At 36.8% G+C, this 26,933-nt stretch overlaps 1 protein-coding gene across 1 annotated transcript in view; it reads left to right on the forward strand.

Annotated features, from left to right (window-relative positions):
- Positions 1-1,386: 1,386 nt before the first annotated feature.
- LOC147832546 (uncharacterized) overlaps positions 1,387-26,933 on the forward strand; it is a 189,152-nt gene continuing 163,605 nt past the window's right edge. Inside the window, exons 1-5 of the mRNA XM_087296162.1 lie at positions 1,387-1,410; positions 1,504-1,572; positions 7,913-8,032; positions 10,358-10,427; positions 17,183-17,274. Coding sequence (XP_087152288.1) covers positions 1,387-1,410; positions 1,504-1,572; positions 7,913-8,032; positions 10,358-10,427; positions 17,183-17,274 — 375 coding nt within the window. The remainder of the gene's footprint in view (positions 1,411-1,503; positions 1,573-7,912; positions 8,033-10,357; positions 10,428-17,182; positions 17,275-26,933) is intronic.

The following is a 26,933-nucleotide window of genomic DNA, read 5'->3' on the forward strand; positions in this document are numbered from 1 at the left end:
AATAAATAAATAAATAACACAGCCAAATGACAGAAATTTTCAAATGAAACAGTAAACATTCAAACACATTAAAATACTGTAAAAACTGGTATGGGGTTTAACAGTTTTGCATAAAATATAGTAAAAATAATTATTAATATATGTAATTTTAAAATACTGGTCCTCTATTGTTACTTTAGTCATTTATTATTAATTCATTCAATCATTCATTTTTGTTTCGGCGTAGTTCTTTTATTAATCTGGGGTTGCCACAGCGGAATGAACCGCCAACTTATCCAGCACATTTTTTACGCAGCGGATACCCTTTCAGCTGCAACCCAAAGGACTACCTACTGCCCCACCATGTCGCCTCATTTATTATTATTATTATTATTATTATTATTATTAATAGTGTTAGTAGTAAAATTAAGAAGAAATGCACTTTTGACAGCTTTGTGGATGTTATTGAAAGGACGAAGCATGTCAAACACTGTTCATGGCGTTGCATGTGGTGAACAAACACCACAGTTTTTTGTTGCTAAAAGTAGTAGTACAAAGTAGTTATTAACTAAGCAAATAATCAGTTAATACAAAACATTGTACAAACGTCCTTCCAAGTCAAATGTAATAGTTGTACATTTTAATTTAATTTAATTGAATTTTAAAATTCATGATCTGCACTATTGCATTATATGTATTTTTTTAATTTCACATTCTTCAGGAAAGAACCACAAACGTTTGGGCTCAACGCCTTCCTCAGTGTGTGAAACATTTTTCTTCCTCCACCCTCTTTTTTTAAACTGTCAATCACATTAAATCATGAATTAAATTCTCAATCATTAAAAACAATCCAATCCAATTACTGTATATATAACAAATGACATCATAAGCAATATCACATCCACCTACAAAAAACGTCATCTCCATAATCAAAGAAAACAGATTTTTTTCAAAGAATCACAATAAAATCATATTAATTATCATTACATCCTCTTTCATATTTTCACCAAATGATACAACAATGAACCAGGATTTTAATTTATTTTACATTGTCTAATCTAAATCTACTCATTATATAATGTTACAATTTCCTTATTATAATTAGAGGTAATAAGTGTTTTCTAATAATATTGACATTATTAAAATTGTATAATTTCTAAACCCTCTACGAAATGATGATCCGTATGCAGCTGGAAATGATTTTTTAGCCATTCACTCAACAGTAAATGATTGAATTCTGAATTTTTGCAAGACTGCTTTGTGAGACAAAGCTCCTGCAAATGTTGCTGTGGGATTTGTGTGCAATTTCAGATTAAATTGATGTTGGGAAAAGTCGGCGAGTGATGCAGAGTGAGAAAAAAGAAGGGAGGGAAGGAGAAAGATCTCGGTGAATTAATGAGCACAAATATGCTTCCGTGCCATTATTCGTTGGTGAAAAATGTGTATTCTTACTCCCTGACGGCCCCAAGCAGCTGAGAGAAAGTAACTGACTTTGTTGTTGCATTTCTGTGATTGTTCTTTCAGATTCAGCTGAGTTTCCTCTCAAAGGCTTTTGACTGGCTGAACGCATTTGTTTATCTTCGCTCTGTACAGGTAAAAGTAAAGCGTTTCTTCTCTTTACTTTACCACACAGTGTTCATCAGCTGAAAGACTTAAATGACAGATGGGTGTTACTATTGTCATCTTTGCATCTTTCATTTATAGTAAACGAAACTTTAAAACAAATATCTTTTTGCATTTTTTAAATCTGTTTTCAATGTGTGGAAGTATTGTCAACAATATATAACTAAATATAACTAGCTAAACAGTAAAAATAAAAAGCAATACACAAATAAATGTGCTTCTAAAACAAAAAAATAAATTATCATGATTTACGAAAGACTTGCATAAAATAGTTATATATTGCAAAAAAACTCTTGTGCTTTTATACTTTTTTTAATCAATAAAATATAATTTCAGACATTTACTTAATCTTTAGGTATTTTGGAAAGAGCTGGTCAAAATAAATGTAATTTTTAACAATATAGCCTATAAACTAGGGATGCTCTAAACCACAGGTGTCAATTCCAGTTCCTGGAGGGCCGCAGATCTGCACACTGTAGCTTTAACCCTAATTAAACACACCTGATCAGACTAATTAAGTCCTTCAGGCCTTTTTGAAACCTACAGGTGAGTGTGTTGAAGCAGGATTGGAACTAAACTGTGTAGAGCTGCGGCTCTCCAGGAACTGGATTTGACACCTGTGCTCTAAACGATGGCCGGAGATCAGTGTCTGCCGATAATCACAATTAATGACTTGATCGGTACTCGCTGAACTGGCCGATTTATGTACCGATCGCAAGTATTTGTGTTAGTTGAAGATGAGCAAAATATTTGAACGACCTTGCATTTAGGCCTTTGCAAGAACTGAAAGTTCTGTGTTTTTGACAATATTGCAAGTTATTATTACACAAATATATTTTTTACATGAATATTTAATAATATAACTTTTTGTAATATACTTATTGCAAGAAATAATAGTTTTTAGGCCTATTTCCTTTTAATAAAAAAGTACTGAATTTATACAATGCATCCGGAAAGTATTCATAGCGCTTCACATTTTTTTTTTTAATGTTACAGCCTTATTCCAAAATGGATTAAATTCATTTGTTTCTCAAAATTCTACTTACAATACCACATAATGACAATGGTTTTGAAATTGTTGCAAATTTATTAAAAATAAAAAACCTGAAGAATCACATGTACATAAGTATTCACATCACAGCCTTTGCCATGAAGCACTAAATTGAGCTCAGGTACATTCTGTTTCCACTGATCATTCTTAAGATGTTTCAGCTGCTTAATTAGAGTTCACCTGTGGTAAATCCAGTTGAATGGACATGATTTGAAAAGGCATACACCTGTCTATATAAGGGCCCAGGGTTGACAGTGCATGTCAAATCACAAACCAAGCATAAAGACAAAGGAATTGTCTGTAGACCTTTGAGACAAGATTGTCTCAAGGCATGTGGCTGGGGAAGGTTACAGAAAAAACTCTGCTGCTCTGAAAGTTCCAAAACCACATTGGTCTCCGACAAACTTGCAAATAAAACCGCTTTTCTCCAGTCTACCTCCGATAGGCGCACCTCCAATTCACATTCAGTTCAAAGTTTCTCATTTTGCTTACTTTTGCCATTACTTTTCATTTGGTTTCGCCAAAGTAGAGTCATTAGCATATTTATATGGGGGAGGAGGCAGGGAGGCGTTTTGCGCTCGTTCATGTTGTGCTCGGTTTCACATTGATTCGGATGTACAAAGAGAATATGCGTAGGATTCGGCATTTACAGCTTTGTGCGTACACAATGTTTTAGTATGATTTCAATGCAAGTCTTGCGGCCATGTAAGATAAGTGATCGGAGTAGAAGGTCCTTAGTCAGGGAAGTGATCAATATGAGATTTAATGTGTATGAGATTTAATGTTTGGGACTGTGCTGAAGTCTGTTCTGAAAAGAAAATGTCAGACTTGACGTAATTCGCTACAGTTTAATGACGTGCGATTCGCATTGACAGGTAAAAATCTGATCTACCTGCTTATATTGCAGGAACGAAAACACAGATACGAGTCATATCGGATAAAATTCCACATATTACCAGGGTCTGAATTTGATTTGAGTAAATCAGAATCCATGTAATTCGTTCCTGCTTACACGTACACAGGCCATATCTGATCTGTGCCACATGGAAGAAAAAAATTGGAATTGAGTAACTTGAACAGTGCAGTGTAAATGCAGTCTAAATAAATCAAATAAACGCTTTCGTATTAAACTTTTAAAACTGAAAAAAAATTAATCAATTTACACACATTTACACAATTAAGTAAATAGACTCAATTATGGGCTAAAAATCTTTGGAAATCTGCAGATTTTTTTGTGTGCGTAGATTTTGTGTGGGCCTAGCTATAGCTAATGCGGGACCCGCTGTGGTCAATCATAAACATTTAATCCTCTCGAAGTTTCTTCATAAATAAACTTCATGTAAAGTTCCTGTGAATCAGAAGCTGTGATCACAATTCTTTTCACAATGTGATGAAGTTCTTAGAGAAACATAATAAAAAATAAAATAAAAGACTGTGGATTTGGCTTGGTTTTTCTACTGCGGGGTGAATGGACATAGTAAATTAGGTATTTCATTAAGAAAGATCGGGAAAGAGGTTTTAGAAGAGTTATTACAGCCTAACAGACCCCTTATGCTCACCATTTCTGTTTGTTGTCAAAACTGACAGTTGGAGCAGCGTTAGTAACGTCCATTATCTCAAAATCACATCATCTGATAAATTTACTGAAAACAAACCGAAAGTGCATTTTCAGATTTCTATGAACGATTACAAGGGCAAACCTTTTTTTTTTTCTTAAGGACATGCAGATTAATTGTTCACCACAAAACTAGCAATGCAGGCTAACAAAATCATATGGTTAGTTTTGATTTTTAGAGGACTTTCAAACTAAAGCAATAATAATAATAGTAGTATAAACTTGTACACAAGTATTAGGATTAGTCATTAACAAGTTACATTTATCATTACCATTTAGTGGTGTAAACAGCTTTGCAGGGATTCAAATTAATGATTAGTTTTATGCAGGTGGACTAAATTGTTCAAGCAAACTGATTCATGAATAAATTGAATGAATCAAACACACAACAGTGCAAGAGAATATTTAACAAGAGCTTGTTTGAATACTTACACTGTTCACTTTGACATCTAGAGTTTTGTTTTCTTGTTCTTAGTTTCTGGAAAAAGCTCTAAAAACAGAATGACTGCAGTCTAATGAAAGAAAATGCAGTTGTTACTTTTAGTACTTTGGCACTTAGCTAATTTAGCTGAAGTAGGCAGTTGGCTGCACTCTTTCTACAAAAGGGATTTAAACAGCATAGCTACAATAATGCTAATGATAACAGTAGCTATATCATTAATACTGTTCAATTTACTTAGCATTATCACAAATTAGCTGTTTGCAATTAGCTGTTTGTTAAATGCTAAACAAATTAGCTGTTTGAAAGTTGTTAGTTTTATCTTACTACCCCTCTTTTACATGCTAAAGATTTCACAACAGCAAAACTACAGTCATACTAATGAAAGTTAAGTTGTTAGTATTGTTATTTAGGTTAGCTGCACTCAACTTCAACTGTTAGCTGATTTAGCTTAAGTATATGCTGTTTAAAAACTGTTAGTTTTGTTTTTATCGGATTAATGGTCTGTCCTGACAGAGGCTAAGTTATTATTGTTTCTTTTAGCTAAGCTAGGTTGACCATATTCTAGGATTTCTAAATTGCCTAAAGTGGTTCTGCTTTTGCTTTTTACACTGGTTATTAATTGTATACTTTTATCTTTCTCTTTAGGTAGTGTCTTGTCACTTGCTAAGGTCAGTCAGCACTAAGACAACAACCAATAGAGAGAGAAGCAGCTTTTAACCAGCCTGCGGCACTCTAGGAACTAAGTTTAACACCCATGCCCTAACGTAACCAAATTTGTCTGTTTGCTAATTTGGCTAAATTAGGCTGTTCAAAATAATATTTCTACACTCTCTCTTAAAAAAACGATTTTAAAAGAGCACAACTACATTAATGCTAATAATAATAATACAAAAATCATACCTAACTAAGTATTGTTGTTATTATAGTTCGCTACATTTTGGCTTTTAGCTGATTTGGCTAAAGCAGAATGTTTAAAATGGTTAGCAACACTATTTTCTGGTAAGGAAAAACACCATAACTCCAGCCACACTTAGCTAGCTACTGCTCAACTTCAGCTGTTTTGCTGATTTTGCCAAAAAATATAAATAATGAAAATAAATATGAACTGTGTTAGGCGACGCATGGGAGCAGTAGATAGTGCTGTCGCCTCACAGCAAGAAGGTCGCTGGTTCGAGCCTCGGCTGGGTCTTTTGGCATTTCTGTGTGGAGTTTGCATGTTCTATCTGCGCTCGCATGGGTTTACTCCGGGTGCTCCGGTTTCCCCAACAGTCAAAAGACATGCGGTACATGTAAATTGGGTAAGCTAAATTGTTCGTCGTGTATAAGTGTGTGTGAATGAGTGTGTGTGGATGTTTCCCAGAGATGGGTTGCAGCTGGAAGGGCATCTGCTGCGTAAAAACCTGCTGGATAAGTTGGTGGTTAATTCCGCTGTGAAAGAGATAAAGGGACTAAGCCGAAAAGAAAATAAATGAATGAATGAATTAACTGTGTTAGTATATAATCACATCAGTCAAAAACATCAGTCATGCGATTGAAAATACAGTTAGCATAGTGCTACTATTAGTTGACTGCTACCTAACTTCTGTTAGCTAATTTGGTTAAACTATTCCATTTTAAATGTGTTAATTGCGTTCATACAACAGTTTTGTTTGATTCTTGAATCTGATTGGCTAATACCAGTGCAATATTCTGCAAATAACAGCACTCGTCCAGCCTCTTCACCCTTCACCCTTGTGTATTACTCCGCCCACATACAGCGACAAGCAGAGGACACAAATATTGCAGTTGTTGGACAACATAATGTACTTTTGAGGCTGTTTTTAGTCAAGAATATAGTTGTTTAGATTGCAAGCATGCAGTTTAAGATAGTGCCTATTTTTAAATATTTATACTGTAATTTCGTATTCAGTGATGGTTGATGGTTGCATCTTTGGGGAGAAAAACAACTTTACTTAGCGTAAATTTCCAACTACAGCTGAACGAATCATTATAAATCAGGTAATTGACATTCTGACTTGATCTCTCCCTTTTGTATTTTGTAGTGCTGTATTCATACCACGGAAAATGGTAAAGTTTTGCTCTGGCTTTTTTTGAGGGTTAATTATTGTTAAATTCTTATTGCAACAAAGAAATACAGGGATATCTCTGTATATTGATGGAATTTCATGCCATTCAGCTTTAAAACCTAAAAATTTTAACAAAAATGACCTGTTTTGTCTTCACATTAGACATTAGGATAGAGAATCATTCAAATACTAGCTCTAAAGTGACATTTGTAAACTGAAAACAGTTTCTGTTGTTCTGACATCAGCTGCAAATGTGAATAAGTGGCGGAAGAAAGTAGTTCCTTGTACAATTTTTTTTTTGAGACTTTCCGTGTTTGATGTTCTTTTTTATATACACAATTATGGCGTCGAACTGTTGTATAAAAACAATATCACACAAGTAATAGTGCGATATGGCTGTACATAAAAACTAGTGGAGGGCACTAAGGCACCTCCCACCAGTGCCATATACAGCCATATCGCACTGCTACTCATGTGATGTTGTTCATATGGCAATGTTTTAAAGCAGAAATAGTCATGTTAATGCAAAACATGTTTAAGTTTGAGCTGTTTCTTTTAGTTAATTTGGTTGTTAGCTAATTTGGCTAATGTTGGCAGTTTGGAAATTGCTAACTGTATCTGGCTACGCTCATTTTTTTATTTTTGCAAAAGATTTCAAAGCACCACAACTAAATTCCCACTAATTAAAAAAGTACTTAAGTTACTAGAGCTTTTATTTTAATTAGCCACCACACACCAATTAGCTAATTTGGCTATGTTTGAATACTGTAGAATTTGAATTGATATGCTAGGCAAAAAAATGCACACTTTTTTCAGTCACCAGTCCAGTCCTTTTTTTTCTTCACACAAAATTCAAAAAGTTTACACAGTACCCTGCTTTACAACATGTCCAGTGTCTTTTTTTTCTTCTTCTCGTGTTGTGTTGCAAGTCAGACACTCAAAAACTGTGTTCCACCTTCCCACCTTTACAAACAACGTGGGCATGTCCACTCCATCGCCAGCTTAACCTGACACACGTCTTGTGCTGTGTTTTTTCCTCCCGCCTGCTTTTTCTGGTTTGGTTTTGTTTTAATCAGATGGAGGGTCTCTACTGACGGTGTCACGTCTGGGCTCACACGCGCATACACACTCAGAAGGACAGTGGGCTGTCCGGTGTAGCATCATTAGCTCAGCGGAGACGTGGCGGCCCTGACACATGTCGAGCGGCGTGCAGCCAACCCACGGACGAGCACGAGTCGCTCCTGCATAATTTGAAGGTAACACCGCATTTCTGTGCAGGCATGCTGTCAGTGGTCCACGGAGAACAGGGGACACTGGGGTGGGGGGAGGCAAGGAGAGACACAGAGAGGGGAAGATATGTATCCAGAGAGCTGCAGTGGTCTTCCTTATGCTTGCTTCTCTTTGTGGAAAACATACCTGTGCGCTTCTTCTTCTTCTTCTAACAGGAAATGAACATAATTCAACATCGGACAAGTCTGAGTTTTACGTGTCAAGCACAGCTGATTCACCTCTTTCTTTTTTTAAGAACTAGTGTGCTTCTTGGAAGGCCAGGCCTTACATTTAAAGCATAAATATTAAACCATGAAAGTTTGAAGCCATGCTAAAGCTAACGATTAGCATTCATGTTAATCTCAGCTTTTGAAATCATTCATCTTAGTTTATAGATGTTCAGTTGTTGGGGTATTTTTAAATCAATCATCCTACACAGACTCATTGGAAATATGTGCCTACATTTTAGAAAAAGTGTAAAACACATTGCTCCTGGTACATTTTGTAACAAGTTTCAGATAACAAATCCATCAGAGGGCACTGTCTAATTGTTTGCACATCTGAAATACATTATTATGTAGGTTTGTTGCAATTATATATATATATATATATATATATATATATATATATATATATATATATATATATATATATATATATATATATATATATATCAATGTGGGGCTTGTCATGTGATTGACAGACCTAAACCCTTCCCTCAACCCAACCGATAGTGTTTTTTAAAAGTTGTCAAAACTTAAAAGAAAATTGCATCATGGCCATGTAGTTTAACATGATTTTTATCTGTTTTGTGGAACCTTGCTTGATTGAACTCAAATCCGAGTGCTTTGCATAACAAGTAAAACACCATACAAACGAACAAACTGACCATGGCAGAAAAGTTATCCATATCAGGAGATCAGTGTTCCCTCACAAATAATAGTCACTTTTAAGTTGTTTTGTTTATTATTTTGTTTAATCTTTACTATTTGGCATTTATTGTAGGCTACATCAAATGGTAAGAAGTAGAGAGCAACTTTAAAATAATGGATTAAATTAGCATAGCTTTATGTTTTGTTTCAAAGGCAGTACTGAATGTAATTCATTCGATGTATAACTGTGAACTGACCATAGCAAAAAAGTTATCCATAATAAGATAAATAAAAATAAATTAGATAAATACGAGACGCAGCAATGTTTCCATATAAATAATAGATTCTTTTTTTTAGTTTTGTGGTATTCAGTTGGTGTTGTGCAAAGGACTGCATGAAAATAATCCCTAATTCATCAATAAGATGACTGCAGCTCTGCACAAGAAGTTTGGCCAGAGTAGAAATGGTGGTGCCACACTGAGCCTGGTTCCTCTTAAATTTTTTTTTCTTTTACTTTCATCGATTGGTGAAGTTTGTTTCTTGCCACTGTCGCCACTGGCTTGCTTGATTTGGGACTTGTGGAGCTGGCATAAATGGATTTGCTTTTTAGTGTTTGGACTTTGAACAGTGAACATTAAATCACACTGAACTGAACTAAACTAAACTGAACTTCAACTCTGGACTGACACTGTTTTAATTTACTACAATTTCTATGTTAAGCTGCTTTTATAAAATCTACATTGTAAACGCGCTATATAAATGACTGCCCCCCCCCCACAAAAAACAAAAAAAACAATAAAAAAAGACAGTTTCTTCATTAGAAATTATTCTAATGTATATGATATAATCAGCCTGATCGCACGAGGAAATGTAACTATTTTACATTTTGTCAGTTAAGTGGCTAATTCAGGCGTACGAAAATGTAAAATTTTAAAAAGGAGGCATGGCACCCAACCTCACCACTAAACCCATTGGGGGATGAGCAAATTGTACTAAATTGTACGAATGAGATTGTAAGAATTTATATGAATTAGCCTATAAATCAAATATTTTCAAATTGCTGTGAGCTTCTGTTGGAAATAATAAACATCCACTTGACACCCCTTTGAAAAATAATTGACACTGGTAAAACCAGAGTTCAGAATCAAACTATTTGAAATAAAAAAGGCAGTAATTTAATTGGTTGATTTTAACACTTTATCTTTTCTAAAATGCACTTGAAAGATATTTACTGTATTCATGACAATTTACTGTTCGTGACAGAATCTGTGTTTTTGAATGAGTTGTTTGAATAAATTACTCCTTGTCTCAGTCGTAAAGATAGCTAATTATTTAGTACCTGAATGAATCAGTGTTTTGACTGTAACTGGTTAAATAAATTACTCAGTGACTCTTACTTGATTGGTCTCTGAATGAATCAATGAATGTGTCTCAACACAGGTCATATTGTTTCGAGCACCAACACAACTGAGGCTGCAACATTTCAGACAAGTGACCATTAAACTTCAAGGTATGAAAGATTTTATAGTAAAGCATGCCTTAGGAGGAATAACAATATATTTAATAATGGTTACTTTTCTGAAATTATGATTTTTTTTGATAACATCTCAATTTTGTTATCATAATAATTTTTCAGTGATCACAATGTTCTCAAACATTAATTTCTGAATTCTGATTATGATAGTATATTTATCATGACATTGAACCTGGTAGGTAGTGCTGACTATGAATGCTAACATTCGACTCACGCTTGCTACATGCACCTCTGCTAAATGGTTTCAAAGTCAAACTGAATGCAAGGAACTGGAGGATGGAGGTGAAATCGACCAGGTTTATCAGCCAGGGAGGTAAGGACATGAAAAGGGAAAGCTTTCTAAGATGAAGCAGCAACAAAATTTCTGATCAGTTCAGAGCTTCTTGCGCAGGTCGGTTTAGGCTAAAAAATGTTTTACCTTTCACACAAAATCTGATTGTTAAATGATATGATTATTATTATTTAGTTAAGAGTTGCAGTATAGAAAAATATTCACAGCAAACAAAAGTTAATACAAATAAAAATATTTTGACATTAAAAAAATGATTTTGACATTTAAGCAATTTAAACAAGTTTTCCCAATTATTATACACAATAAAGATGGTCAGCCTGCTACTAGATTTTGTTTAGGAGGAGCGAGATGAAAGAAAATTATACTTTGTTTGAATGTTTTGGTTTAAAATATTATTTTTGTTAAATCTTGGGAATTTAATTCATTAAAAATATATAAAAACAAAAGCATATTTTTCTAAAGTAAAACGTCACTTGCTGCCCTTCTAAATTAATATTTTGTTTAGTCTTTAGTATTTTGCATTTATTGTAGGCTACATCAAAGGGTGAGAAGTACAGTAGAGTGCAATTTTAGAATAATAGATATACACTCACTAGGCACTTTATTAGGTACAGCTTACTAGTACTGGGTTGACCCCCTTTCCCCTTAACTGCCTTAATCCTTTGTGACATAGATTCAACAAGGTACTGGAAATATTCCTCAGAGATTTTGACCCATATTGACACGATAGCATCAAGCAGTTGCTGCAGATTTGTCGGCTGCACATCCATGATGCGAATCTTCTGTTCCACCACATCCCAAAGGTTCTCTATTGGATTGAGAACTGGTGACTGTATAGGCCATTTAAGTACAGTGAACTCCCTGTCATTATTGACATTTTTGACATGGTGCATTATCCTGCTGGAAGTAGTCACCAGAAGATGGGCACACTGTGGTCATAAAGGGATGCACATGGTCAGCAACAAAACTCATGTAGGCCGTGGCATTGACACAATGTTCAGTTGGTACTAATGGGCCTAAAGTGTGCCAGGAAAATAGCCTCCACACCATTACAAAATCACCACTAGACTGAACTGTTGATGCTTTCATGTTGTTGATGCCAAATTCTGACCCTACCCTCCAAATGTTGCAGCAGAAAATGAGACTCATCAGACCAGGCAACATTTTTTTGATCTTCTATTCTGCACTTTTGGTGAGCCTGTGCCAATTGTGGCCTCGGTTTTCTGTTTTTAGTTGACAGGAGTGACGCCCGGTGTGGTCCTCTGCTGCTGTAGCCCATGCGCCTCAGAGTTCAACATGTTGGTTTAGAGATGCTCTTCTACATACCTCGGTTATAATGATTGGATATTTAAGTTACTGTTGTCTTTCTATCAGCTCGAACCAGTCTGCCCATTCTCCTCTGACCTCTGGCATCAACAAGACATTTAGGCCCACAGAAATGCCACTCCTTTTTTCAGACCATTCTCTGTAAACCCTAGAGTTGGTTATGAGTTAAAATCCTAGTAGATCAGCAGTTTCTGAAATACTCAGACCAGCCTGTATGGCACTAACAACCATGCCAGGTTCAAAGTGACTTAAATCACCTTTCTTCCCCATTTTGATGCTTGGTTTGAGCTGCAGCAGATCGTCCTGACTATGTCTACATGCCTAAATGCATTGAGTTGCTGCCATGTGATTAGCTGATTAGAAATTTGAGTTAAGGAGCAGTTGGACAGGTGTACCTTATAAAGTGGCCAGTGGGTGTAAATTAGCACTGTTTTATGTTTTATTTTATACGCTGTAACTGCGTGTAATTCATTTGTAGAAAAAATAAAAATAGGCCTGTTAATTTCTTTTTCACACAGGGCTAGCGTGGCTATGCTAACCATCAAAACATTGACCCATTCGGTGGAAGCACTGTGAGAATGGAGGCAGAAAAAGCAACTACTCAGATGCTTGATTGGGAGCCATCATGAGTGATCCATAATTCTATTACCGACAATCAAACTCAATTGTACTTGAGTCATGTCTTCGTGAGAAACCAGAGTCCTGCTTTTACAAACAGTACATTACCTTTCAAGTTGCATCCATGCACAATCGATCAAAGGTCAAAGATACTATTCCTGTTTTCCAGCCCAGTGCTAATATATGCAGCAGTACTGCTCTGTAGGTATTTCACAGGCCTCATCCATCAGTCCATCCATGCATTATGCATATCAGAGGTCATATTGGCGGCTGCCTCCCCTGCAGAGGCGTTAATCCTTATCTTAGCTGTAATAACAAGATTAGGCAGGCTGAGGGGCTTATTGGGGCAGCTGGGGGTCCTGCTCTGACCGCAGTGGGGTTGACAAGGCCGAACCGATGGGGAAATCCTGCATATTGGGCCAACGGAGCCCATTGATTACTTTAACTTACTAAATTGGCCCGGGGTTGTGTTTGACGCAGTGTATGGAGTCCATCTGTTAAACGGTAGTTAGCTTCACGGGGAATGGGCTAATGTCACGCTAGTGGTGCTGAGTGGAATTTACTTGGACAAGCTGGGATAGAAGTGATGCTTTAGGCAGCTCACATCAGCTCAGAATGCTCATAAAGGTTTATGGTGCCTAAGATAATTCTCCTCCGTGAATGTTCAATGTCGCCAGCCATGTTTTTCAGCATCCTATTCATTTGAACTATGTTGTATGGCTGGAAGTACGTGGACAACTACACCAGTTATGTGCTTGTTGAATCAATCTTTCATTACCGCAATAAGACAAAAAAAAGCGTAGTACAAACACATTTCCATCAAAACAGCTCATACTAAGAAGTTCAAATTATGAAACAAAATATTTCATTTCATTTTTCTTGTCGGCTTAGTCCCTAGTTATTAATCCGGGGTCGCCACAACGGAATGATCCGCCAACTTATCCAGCACATTTTTACGCAGCGGATGCCCTTCCAGCCGCAACCCATTTCTGGAAAACATCCACACACACATTCACACACACACTCTACGGACAATTTTAGCTTACCCACTTCACCTGTACTGCATGTCTTTGGACTGTGGGGGAATCCGGAGCACCCGGAGGAAACCCACGCGAACGCAGGGAGAACATGCAAACTCCACACAGAAATGCCAACTGAGCCGAGGATCGAACCTGACAGTGGATCTTTTGCATAGGCAATGTGATGAATGCAGTATACTTTACATTTACATTACATTTACATTTAGTCATTTAACAGACGCTTTTATCCAAAGCAACTTACAAATGAAGACAAGGAAGCAATTTACACAACTATAAGAGCAACAATGAATAAGTGCTATAGGCAAGTTTCAGGTCTGTAAAGTCTAAGAAGGAAAGCATTAGTAAATATATATATATATATATATATATATATATATATATATATATATATATATATATATATATATATATATATATATTTATTTTGAGTACAGTTAGTGATATATACAGAGAGGCAATTGCAGATTAGGAAGTGAAGTGGAGACTAAATAGTTGAGTTTTTAGTCGTTCCTTAAAAACAGCGAGTGACTCTGCCGTTCTGATGCAGTTAGGGTGTTCATTCCACCAACTGGGCAGATTGAACACGAGTATTCGGGAAAGTGATTTCTTCCCTCTTTGGGATGGAACCACGAGGCGACGTTCATTCACAGAACGCAAGTTTCTGGAGGGCACATAGATCTGCAGAAGTGAGAGCAGATAAGAAGGAGCAAAGCCAGAAGTCGCTTTGTAGGCAAACATCAGAGCTTTGAATTTGATGCGAGCAGCAACTGGCAGCCAGTGCAAACGGATGAGCTGCGGAGTGACATGTGCTCGTTTAGGTTAATTGAAGACCACTCGTGCTGCTGCATTCTGGAGCAGTTGAAGAGGCTTGAAAGAGGAAAGCTGGAAGCCCAGCTAGTAGAGAGTTGTAGTAATCCAGTTTGGAGAGAACAAGAGCTTGAACAAGGAGTTGAGCTGCATGTTCAGATAAGAAGGGTCGGATCTTTCTGATGTTATAGAGCGCGAATCTGCACGATCGAGCAGTTCTAGAAATGTGGTCAGAGAAGTTTAGTTGGTCATCAATCGTTACTCCAAGGCTTTTCACCATTTTGGATTCAGCTGTGAACCTGATAAGAACTTTGAAGTAAAATGTAACCAAATATGATAATATTTGATAATATGATAATGTTAGCTTGATGTGTGGGAATGGATCTTCAGATCTTATTCTGGAACTTATTCTTGGAAGCCCAACCAAGAGAGTTGCTTTAATGAATCACAGACACCTCAACTATAAAGTCTGAATCTTGAATGACAGGCTATGATGTATTAGTTTTTGCATATATACACTCACCAGGCACTTTATTAGGTACACCTTACTAGTACCGGGTTGGAACCCCTTTTCCTTCAGAACTGCCTTTTACTTTGTGGCATAGATTCAACAAGGTACTGGAAATATTCCTTAGAGATTTTGGTCCATATTGACATGATAGCAACACGCAGTTGCTGCAGATTTGTCGGCTGCACATCCATGATGTGAATTTCCTGTTCCACCACACCCCAAAGGTGCTCTAATAGATTGAGATCTGGTGACTGTGTAGGCCATTTGAGTGCAGTGAACTCATTTTCATGTTCAAGAAAACAGACTAAGATGATTCACACTTTATGACATGGTTCGTCATCTTGCTGGAAGTCCATCAGAAGATAGGTACACTGTGGTCATGAAGGGATGGACATGGTTAGCCATCAGAAGATGGGTAAACTGTGGTCATGAAGGGATGGACATAGTTAGCAACAATACTCATGTAGGCTGTGGCGTTGTATGCTCAATTAGTACTAATGGACCCAAAGTGTGTCAAACAAAAATCCCCCATACCAATACACCACCATCACCAGCTGTTGATACAAGGCAGGATGGATCCATGCTTTTATGTTGTTGATGCCAAATTCTGACCCTACCGTCCGAATGTCGCAGCAAAAATCGAGAGTCATCAGACCAGGCAACAATTTTCCAATCTTCTATTGTCCAGTTTTGGTAAACCTGTGCAAATTGTAGCCTCAGATTACTGTTGTTAGCTGACAGGAGTGGCACCCGGTGTGGTCTTCTGCTGCTGTAGCCCATCTGCCTCAAGGTTGGACATGTTATGCATTCAGAGATGCTCTTCTGCATACCTCGGTTGTAATGAGTGGTGATTTGAGTTACTGTTGCCTTTCTATCAGCTTGAACCACCCATTTTCCTCCGACCTCTGGCATCAACAAGGTATCTGTGCCCACGCAACTGCTGCTCACTGGATATTTTCTCTGGACCATTTTCTGTAAACCCTAGAGATGGTTGTGTGTAAAAATCCCAGTAGATCAGCAGTTTCTGAAATACTGTCTGGCACCAACAACCATGCCACGTTTAAAGTCACTTAAATCACCCTTTTTCCCCATTCTGACGCCTGGTTTGAACTATGGCATATTGTCTTGACCATGTCTACACTCTCAGAAATAAAGGTACGAGAGCTGTCATTAGGGTTGTACCTTTTCAAAAGGTACACATTTGTACTTGAAGGGTCCATATTGGTACCTCAAAAGTATATATTAGTAATTACAAATTTTAAGAGAAACACTTTTGTACTTTTTAGGTACCAATATGTACCCTTAAGGTATTAATATGGACCTCTTAGGTACAAATTTGTACCTTTTAAAATGGTACCACCTCAGTGACAACTCTCGTACTTTTATTGCTGAGAGTTTAAATGCCTAAATGCATTGAGTTGCTCCAATGTGATTGGCTGATTAGAAATTGGCATGTCATGTCATGTATCAAGAATGGGGTAAGCAAAAATATTCAACATTTTAAAGAGAAAACAAGATTACTCTTCCTACCATATTGACAGATTATTTAACTTATGTAAGGAAAAACTGAAATTTCACACTATTTCTGAAAACAAGACAATATTTTTTGCTTGTCCAGAAAATGCTTTGTCCCTGCAGGCACAGGCCCTTAACATGATGTCATATTGACATTGATCTTCAACATACCCCAACATCATGGGGACGTTGTATTTTATTTGGAAATGAAAATAAGGTTGGAGTCAGAGCCCACTGTCAGGTCGACGTCAGTGTCCTACCTAAAATCAACCAAACATCAACGTCTAATCTTGTTACACCTTGACGTTGTGTGGACGTTACCACTATGACATCTATCAGACATTACAACACAACCTAAAATCAACCAAATATCAACGTAGTTTGACGTTGCTATTGGACGTCAAATTAACGTTGTTCTTAGACGCTGACTAGGCTTTGAATTTTGCACCTGATGTCAGGATCTAAATCTAACCTAATATTAATAACGTCTTATGATGTTGTGTGCCTGCTGGGAAGATACTTGATGCTTCTTTTGAGATATTTAGACTTAAAATACTCAAAATAAAATAACAATATTCATTGTTTTTTCAGACTAAGTAATCATCCTCTTCCATGTCCACAGATTCACCCATGTGCCATTCATTCAGAATTCTTCCCAGCATTCCCAATGGACATAGCATCGCTCAGCGCAATGATGGCCCTATTCACACTCAGGTATGCCCGGCATGTACTTGAGATTCATAAACATTTTCACCGTTAGCAATTTTTATTCCTCAAAAGCACATGTCCCATAACTGTCACAGACAGATGCTTGCTTGGAATGATGTATGAATGCTCGGGATGACATGGCTGGCTGCTTTGAGCGGCAATGTTTAGAGTCTATTAATTTTACAGTGCTGTTTGGAATTATCCATCTGTTTAAAGGTTAACTGCCTTCTTGCTTGTGAAGAGTACATTTCTCACACACACTCGAGCTTAACACACGTAAGAACATTACCATCATCGGCGCGCTCCAGTTTTACCGCAGTACACCGTGAACGTCAGGCGACAAAGCCCATTAAAGGGGTATCGGGCGACACGTCTTTCCCCACAACTTTAACAGGCCTGCTCTGATGTATACTTGCGTATGAGATGTATTATCAGGCAAACAATCCACTTAATGCCTAAAGTGAAGTGAAGAGGCGTTTTTACAAGTCTGTAGATGAGCCTCGCTTTCATGAGCGCTGTCCGTATACTCTGATTTAGCACGCTAGCCTGCCACTTGACTGTCAGTCGGCCAGAGTAATCTCTCCCCGTCAGCTGCCAGCGAGGGTGAAGTTCATCTTTGCAATAACGTTAAATGCACTGGCGCTTCATCCTTCATGAATATGAATGGCTATATAAATAGGAAAGTTGAGGAGCAGATAGATCGGGTGGCTGTCACTTCAAACTTCCTAATCATCTCCGCTAAAAGCAGGCCTTGCCAAGCAACTGGAGTCCATGGGACTTGACACCATACACCTAGTGTGAGTATAGTGCTGTTTTGGTTTGTTTTTACCTATCGAATTCATCTCCCTCACAGGATTCTCATGGGACGGGTGTATCAGCTGTAACACACTATGGCGGCCGATTACAAGACAGGTCTTATCTTTGATAATGCAGCGTGTGGTCTCCTGAGGGTTTGCACCTACTGTGAAGCGCATAACGATTCCTAATTCATTGCAACTCAAAATAATAATCACTGAAGCTTACTGTGTGTAGACAAATAAGGGGGAAAATGTTATAAATAATTATTTAGGCACATCAGCAGAGCTAGATCCTATATCATTCTTGAAAGCACAATTCGCTAAGAGAAAAAAAAAAAGAAAATTCAGTCTGTTTATTTGTCATCAAGTTTTATTCTCCATCACTTTTATCACTATTCTTTCACCTGGAAGACAAAAGGTGGTATTTTAAGTTTTGTACTGACCTGAATTCATTAATTTTCCTTCAGCTTAGTCTCTATTTCAGAGGTCGCCACAGTGGAATGAACCGCATATTCTAGCATGTGTTTTACGCAGTGGATGCCCAGTATTGGGAAACACCCATACACTCTCATTCACACACACGTACATACTGCCAATTTAGTTAATCCAGTTCACCTATATAGTGCATGTTTTTTGGACTGTGGGGGAACCAGAGCACCTGGAGGAAACCCAAACTACTGCGGGGAGAACATGCAAACTCCACACAGAAATGCCAAATGGCCCAGCCGGGACTTGAACCAGCAACCTTCTTGCTGTAAAGTAACAGTGCTAAATGCTGAGCCACCGTGCTGCCCTAATACAAGCATAAGTAAACAAATTCAAAATGCAGGTATCTGTGATTATGATGTCTGTCACAAAATTGCAGTTGGCAGCTGATTTAATTAGTTGTTTATTCATCTTCAAATAGAAAAACTTTAAATGTAAGAAATAATAATTTTTGATAATTTCCAGGTCATTTTAAGAATTATAATGATAACACTGATAGGCATTGTAATTTAGTCACTATACTTGTGATTAGGTTTGGGCGATGTCACCTTGCAAACCTGAGGGAGCCCCGGGCTCGAGTGCTCTCTCCCAGGACAGCATGGCAAACAAGCTTTATAATCAATCATCAGCTACGTGTGAACTCTTGAACTAAGTAAAAGTGTGAAAGTGAAAGATTGAAGCAGCGTACTGATGCTTTGACTCGTTGCCTGATAGATTCAAACGACCGGAGTCGTTAGTTAGAGACAAGATTAATTAAATATCACATTTAACTAATGATAAACTGTCCAATGCGCACTGCTCTCTGGTGTTTTGTGCTCAAAGCACCCGTGACTGCTAGAGCTCTGATGCACGCGAACGTTGCAGCGCATGACAGAGTGTGGGTTTTCAGAGTACTGTTTTTAGTGGTAAAGTGTGAAAGGAGGGCTTTTCAGAAATGTTAGATAAAACACCAGAGTGGACGTGGATTGTTTTCGTTCTACAATGCCATTTTAAAACTAAGACATATCATGTGTATTTTTTGTGAGTGGGTTGCTGCTGCGATGGGGGATGGGGCAGACAATCGCGATGCCGCCTCAGCATCGTGATGTCTATCGGTGGCATTGTTTATCAACCCTACTTGTGATTAGAAAATTTCAAGTCTGCTGTTGTGCATACAGTTGCTGGATTTTGTAATCATTACCTCTAAATTGTGATTCTAACTTCAGTTTGGAATGTGAAATCTCACATATATTTACTAGGAATCGTTAAATTACTGGTAAAGCCATTTAAAACTCTGCTATAAATTAACAGGGTTCATAAACAGCTGTTAAAGGCACAATATAGAATATTGTTTTATTAAAATACCCCAAAACCACTAGAACTGTGTTATATATTTTGTCGATTTATGTACTGACAATATCTCAAATGCTTCAAACAATCCAGACAAAAAAGCATATTTTAACACAGACCATGTCCTCCTGTGTTGTAGAATCCTAATGATGTCCTACACCCTCGACTTTCACTTTGGTTGTATAGAAAACAGGGAAACACCAAAGATACTTTAATAGATAATTTTGAGGGATTTAAACAAATGGTCCCAACGCTTTTCGTGTTGTACATTTTGTACATTGTACATATTGATAAATAATGTTATGATAACTGTTTTAACATTATGTTATGATCGAATTGCCTCTTGTTACAGTTATGAAATAGATTGATAACAAGCAGGAAAAGTTCATGGGCCAGTGACAGGACCACATTGAAATGGTCTATAGGTTGTGCATTTTATTAGACTGCACAAAGCAGCATTACAACAGAACCTTAACCCTTTCAGATCCATGAATATTACATATCAGCTTGTTATTTGGCTTTATTTTATTGGTTCCAAGGCATTTCAGCAAATTTAAAGCCTGTTGTCTATGATATTCGACTTTTGTCGTCCAATCAAACAGCAGTAAAACACAATTTGAGAAATTTCCACTAGGATGAAATGAGGCATGGCAGAACTTTGTTACAAACACAGAAGCAACATTTTTCAATGATTTTATTCACATTCTATCATAGGTTTGCTAATATGTCATAGATTGTATAGAAAAAATAAGAATAGAACTTACTAAAAATAAAAGATAAAAAACTGATTGTAGATTGGCAAGCTTTAAATCAGGATTTAAATAAAACATGTCTCCTCATTAGAGACATAAAAAATGTCTGTCCATTTTATTGGACAGCGGGTTTAGAGGTAAAAAGGACAGTTTACCCAAAAATCACTATTTACTCACGATTTACTCACTGTCAAGTGGTTCTAAACTTCTTATGAGATTCTTTTTTTTTCTGTTGAACACAAAAGAAGAGCTGAAAACCGGTCTTTATTGACTTCCACAGAAGGAAAAAAACAAATACTGTGTAAGTCAATGGTTACAGGTTTCCAGCTTTATCAGCTGTGCTGCGCTTGTCTCTCATCAGCAATTGCTTCAGTGCTTTTGTTTCACTTCAATGGCTTTCAGCCTTACTCTGCTTCAATCTACCATGATACGTTTCGAATAGTTTAGCTCGAGCGAACATGATTTCTGCAGGTGTCCCATAGATTAAAAGGAATTAAAACGATCATAATTCAACTTTATATACCTTTTTAACCCCTTCATGCGTGTGTTTTAAATAGTCCAGCTGACCCACCTGCATGATTTTTTGTGACCATTACTTACAATCCATTGCGTTCAAAAGTTCCCATGGTGATGCGTTGTTTGTCGTGTGACCCACCAGAACCAATGATCTATGTATATATCATATTTTGTTTCTTTTTGCCCTTTTCTGTAAATATTGGCAGATGTTCTAAGTATATTGCGAAATGTCTGATACTCTTACTCTCAAATATGTGCTAGAACATATATTTTGTTTTTTAAACAGCTTAATGATCATATTATTTGTTATATGACAAGTATTGGATGCTGCCTTTGTTGGTTAAAGGGATACAGCTTTGATCAAAAGTTAATAAAAAGTATTCATATTAAATATTAAATTAAGCATTAACTGTACAGTATTTTATTAGCATCTACCCCTAACACAACCCAAAACTCAACCCTCATTGTGTTGTACAAATATTATTTGTTGTACAGTGTCACAAAAATTATGCTATATTGACTTGAGTATCCTCAGACTCTCCTGCAGCGTGGTGAAGTCTAGATGGAATACAGCTGAGGATACTCGCATCAATATTGCAAATATTTGTGACACTGTACAACAAATAATAATATCCAGGGCTTTACATTAACTTTTTTGATCACCAGCCACTGTGGCTAGTAGATTTCCAACATTACTAGCCACTCGCCATTTTCACTAGCCACAATTTTATTGTTTGGAATATATTTTATATAAATAAATGTGACTTTGAAATGCTAAAATTACTTGATTTAGATGTTGTGTTGTCCACATGCCTCCTCATTCATTTCACTTTTTGTGTGTGTTGGGTATGAGCTTGCTCAATGTGCATGAGCAAATGGGTTGTGTCGCATTGCAATTGGTTTTTATTTCACATGACTTTTTAGGGCTCAGAATAAAGGTTTTACCAAATTCCTCTCTAACCACACCAAAAAGAAATAATTTTTTCTTTGCCACATATTTAAATGTGTCAAAACAAGCAATTATATAGCTGTATACGTTAACTTTTTATTCAACAAAACTAATCTTTTTTTTTTTGTATTATTATTATTTTTTAATTAACATTTAAAAAGATCTATTGTCATGTATCTAAAATATGCACAGTAATCTGTCCTGGCTAAAGCTCCCAGTTACTACACATAAATGGGGAGTTAATCTCCTATTAAATCAATGTTATTGTAAAGGATGATAATTAAACTATGTTAACAAAAATAACAGTAAACAAAAGAAAGCAGGTAAAAAACATACCATGTGTGACAATGAAAGGATGATGACGTGCCTGAGAATAATTAAAACGAAAGCAGTGACTGCTGCTGTTGCTTACAAATGTATATATTTTTAATCTTGAGCTCTTAAAAGCAGCAGGACTGTGGGTACACGAGCTTCGTTTTTTGTCTAGTCTTTTTCAAAGAGAACCGATCGCAAGTGAACGGAAAAAAGCGCAAGTATCACCTGTGCACGAGTAATCATCCTCTCATACGGTATTCACCTGCTTTGTCTCGCGCAAACACAATGTTAATGGTAATGTTAATGTTTTCAGTCGTGTTGTTTCTCGATTCTAAGATCACATTTACACGCATAATGGGCGATCCTTATTGTCGAACCCTGCTTCAAGAAAACTACAGTGTAAAAAAATTTTTGCAACCTGCCAAAGTGGTTAGTGGGAGCGGCTGTCTAACCCGCATTTGGCGGGTTGGCGAGTTAATGTAAAGCCCTGATAATATATAATATAATATAATAGTATAATATTATATTATGATATTATGTAAATACTTCTTATTAACTTCTGATCGCAGCTGTATCTTTTCTAGCAACAACAGTAGGAGAGATCCAAGCTGTTGGATGTTTAAGTCGTGTTCGTTTATAATTTTCTTCCGAAATAGATGAAGGTAAGCAACTGTTTGAATATAGAAAATATTTTAGTAAAATAAACACTGTGTATCTTACATGAATATAGCACATAATCCAGTTATATTAAAAAAAAATAACTATTATCCCTGTCTCCATAGACATCCTCGTGTATTTTACAAACCTCAAATAGTATGTTTTGCTTGTCTGAAACCTGAAGTAATTATTATTTGTTTGAAAGCATAGATAAATTGTGATTTATGACAAACGCTGGGTACCTCTTGCTATGCCTCAGTGTGTATTGTCGGATTTAAATTTTAGCAGTTGATGACATGCGCCCTGAATGTTCTAATCACACCAGTGTGATCATTTGCTTAAGCGACCATCCAAGGCTGATCATAATGGTGTGATCGTATGCATGAAAGTGTTAAATATCACCTTTGTTTGTTGTGTATATACGCCCTCCAGTGGCATACATTACACAATGTGCCTTTAAGATAGCATTCTCACGTAAAATAAGCAAGCGAACTTGCTTTATTGTGTCCTATCTGAAGCTTTTTAAAACCTTCAGTCCATGTTCGACTTCTCAGAAAACAACTAGTTGTCTTCTAGTAAATCTTTATTTTACATTTCATAGAAAGTCATACAAGTTTGTTACAGCACAATGGTGAATAAACGTACATTTTCAGGCGATCTTCTCCTTTAAGACCTGCTTCATAGTACCTCTTTGTGGTCTGCTACTTGTTTCTATTGACACTCTTTGAAAAACAACAACCACAAGGCAAGTTGTCAATCACGGGTTCTCGTCGCTCTCTGGAGTTGGAGAAGTAGATCTAGCTCTATCTGAAAACTGTCTCAGACACTGCGGTCTCTACTCCGGGGCTGACACGTCCCCATGCTGTTCCCTGTCACCTCACACACATACACACACCAAGCAGAACATGTGACACCGAGTGCGACTTCTTCCACACACACACTGAGTTAATTCCCACCTGCGTATGTTTCTTCTTCCACATTCGAATGGTGTTAACCAAACCCATGGATAGCGGAGAGGGAGATGACAAAATAGAAAAAAGAAAGGGAAAATTGAGCTTCAGCACATGCCAAAGCCGGGGCTGCCAGTCAGTGACACGTATTTTGACAATCATAGGCTGTCATCACTCTGTGATCAGAACTGCCAGTGGTGAGACAGTTGGGAGACGAGCCGAGGACTGGCAATCCTCACCTTCCTCCCCATACAGCACTGCCGGGAGAGTCACTTTTGTTATTTATACACACAGACACAAACCACTGTGTTGGAAGGCAGCAAATCAAACATGTCAGAAGAGCCATGTGCCACCCAGAGTGAGTGTTACAGACATACCGAGGCGTAGGGAGTTTAGGAGAGTGTTTTGTCCTCACAAATGTCTCCTGCTCACATCTGTCCATCAATGTGGTTTTGAGTTGTGTTCTGTAAGTGTGTGCGTTTGTAGATATTGCTTTTTCTTATTTTTAAATATGAATGTAGTGTATTTAAGTACTGTTTTCCGGCAAGAATTCTAGTATTCCTCTCGCTCAGTCAAGTGACCCTAAGGTCATGGGTTTGTTTTCTAAGGAATATGTTTTCTGATAAACGTGTGCGATGGAAATTGCTTTAGATAAATCTGTCAGATGTAAACCAGAAAACTCGGACAAATAGAAACATATAACATCAAATTGTCATACACATATTATTTAATAGAAATATGGAATAAATTGAGTTGTATTATGGCACTTTCTGTTAGTGTATGAAGGAAATATTTTTTTTTTTACTTTAATATGGTTCAGCACATACCTCAGTTTTGCTGAAACAAAAACAATAGGCTTTATTTTAACAGTCTAGGCAAAAAGTCTAAAGTGCATGGCACAAAAGGGTGTATCTAAATCCACTTTTGCTATATTTTAAAGATGGAAAAATACGGTCTAACATTGTTGTGATTATTTTTTTCTTAATGAGTTATGGGTGAGTTTTGAGCATAATGTGCATTAAACCCATCAGAATCTTATCTCCCATTCTCTTTAAAAGTCAGTTGCGTGATGCCATGGCACATTTGCTATGTACATGGCGGACTTTATAAGTGGAAAAACTGAATGGAAAATCTGAATGTTTCACTAGCAAGAAAACAGTTTAACAATATCTGTGTGAGGATAAAAAAAGAACCTCCTACATTCGGCCTCTTCACTTTCTCTTTACTTTTACTCTTTTTCCCTTTTATTTAAGGAAAAATGGTGTTGTACACATCCATTAGCCTACATATTTAATTTTGTTTCTTAAACGCAAAAAATTCATTCATTCATTCATTCATTTTATTGTCGGCTTAGACCATTTATTAATCAGGGGTAGCCACAGCAGAATGAACGGCCAATTTATTCAGCAAGTTTTTACGCAGCGGATGCCCTTCCAGCCCCATCTCTGGGAAATATCCACACACACATTCACACACACTCTCATACACTACAGACAATTTAGCCTACCCAATTCACCTGTACCACATGTCTTTGGACTGTGGGGGAAACCGGAGAACCCGGAGGAAACCCACGCGAAGGCAGGGAGAACATGCAAACTCCACACATAAAACGCCAACTGAGCCGAGGTTCGAACCAGCGACCCAGCAACATTCTTGCTGTGAAGTGACAGCACTACCTACTGCGCCACTGCTTCGCCCACGCGAAAATTGGTTTTAGACTATTTCTATATTTAGTTCAAATTTTTTGCCAACGAATAAATTAACAATAATAACGAAGTGTGGTCAAAAAAACTGAGTTATGTCTGAACACGCGTCCTATTCTAATGCCCACGGTGATGCATACATCTCCAAAAACCTGACAGATAGAGAAATCTAAGTAAATACTGCTAATATTAATATTAGCAAGTATTGCTGTACATTATGTGTGCATCAAACAATGCGTAAGCATTTGAACCTGCATAGGCACTTAGCTAACACACTCTGTGCTTGACTTTAGGCCAGCTTTTACTTGGACAACAGTGCAGTATATTTCAGTTTCTCAGAATAGCAACACAGCAACAATGTGCCTTGACACACCTCCTTTCTAGACCTGCCAACCTATGAGTCCATAAAGTAGCTCAAATGGATTTGCTATTTAAACAACGTGGTGCAAAACATTTTTGTTTTGCGCCTTATTGCGCCTGGTGTATGATAGGGCCAATTATCTTTTATAACAAATTTTTTTAATGAGAGATTGAAGACATCACTGACATGTTAAGAGCAAATATAGATACAAATACAAATACAAGATACAAATATAAAATATCTTAAAGTTTTCTCTAGCAAACCGAAGACAATAACAGGCATTATGCCACTTCAAAAAGCCTCACAACAGCATTAAATATTTGCATTTTGTGAAGTTTATTTTAGAAAAACTCATTTATTTTAAAATCTATAAACATGCATTCAAAAATGATTTTTGCTTTTTGTTCAAACCACTTAAAGTTAGCTTAATCAACACAATTGCTGAGGGTTTTTTTTTTTTTTTTGAGAACTTAATTGTTTTATATTTAATACACTTAAATTTGTAATAAAAAAAAAAAACACATTTAAGTTAACCTAATTAATTTGTTTTGGGACAACATGATGGGACTGTGTGGAATCCAGCATTTTTACAGTGTATATTACATTTGTTAAAATGAAGCCATATAAAACTACAGTTTCATCTTAAAACACAGCTTATTGAATCACCTTACCCAAACCATACCACTTAACCTAATTCTCAAGGAAAAGTGACAAATATTAAATCTGAAAATACCCCTTTGTGTATGATTGTGAACACAATCAACACACATTTTGATTTACTGCTTTATTTTTTTAATAGAAGTAATACTTCACTGATCTTTTTATTTATTTATTTATTTTTTGTCGTTTT

This window comes from Danio rerio, chromosome 19 (assembly GCF_052040795.2).
Source record: "Danio rerio strain M-AB ecotype USA chromosome 19, GRCz13ab, whole genome shotgun sequence".
Classification (NCBI taxonomy): domain Eukaryota; kingdom Metazoa; phylum Chordata; class Actinopteri; order Cypriniformes; family Danionidae; genus Danio; species Danio rerio.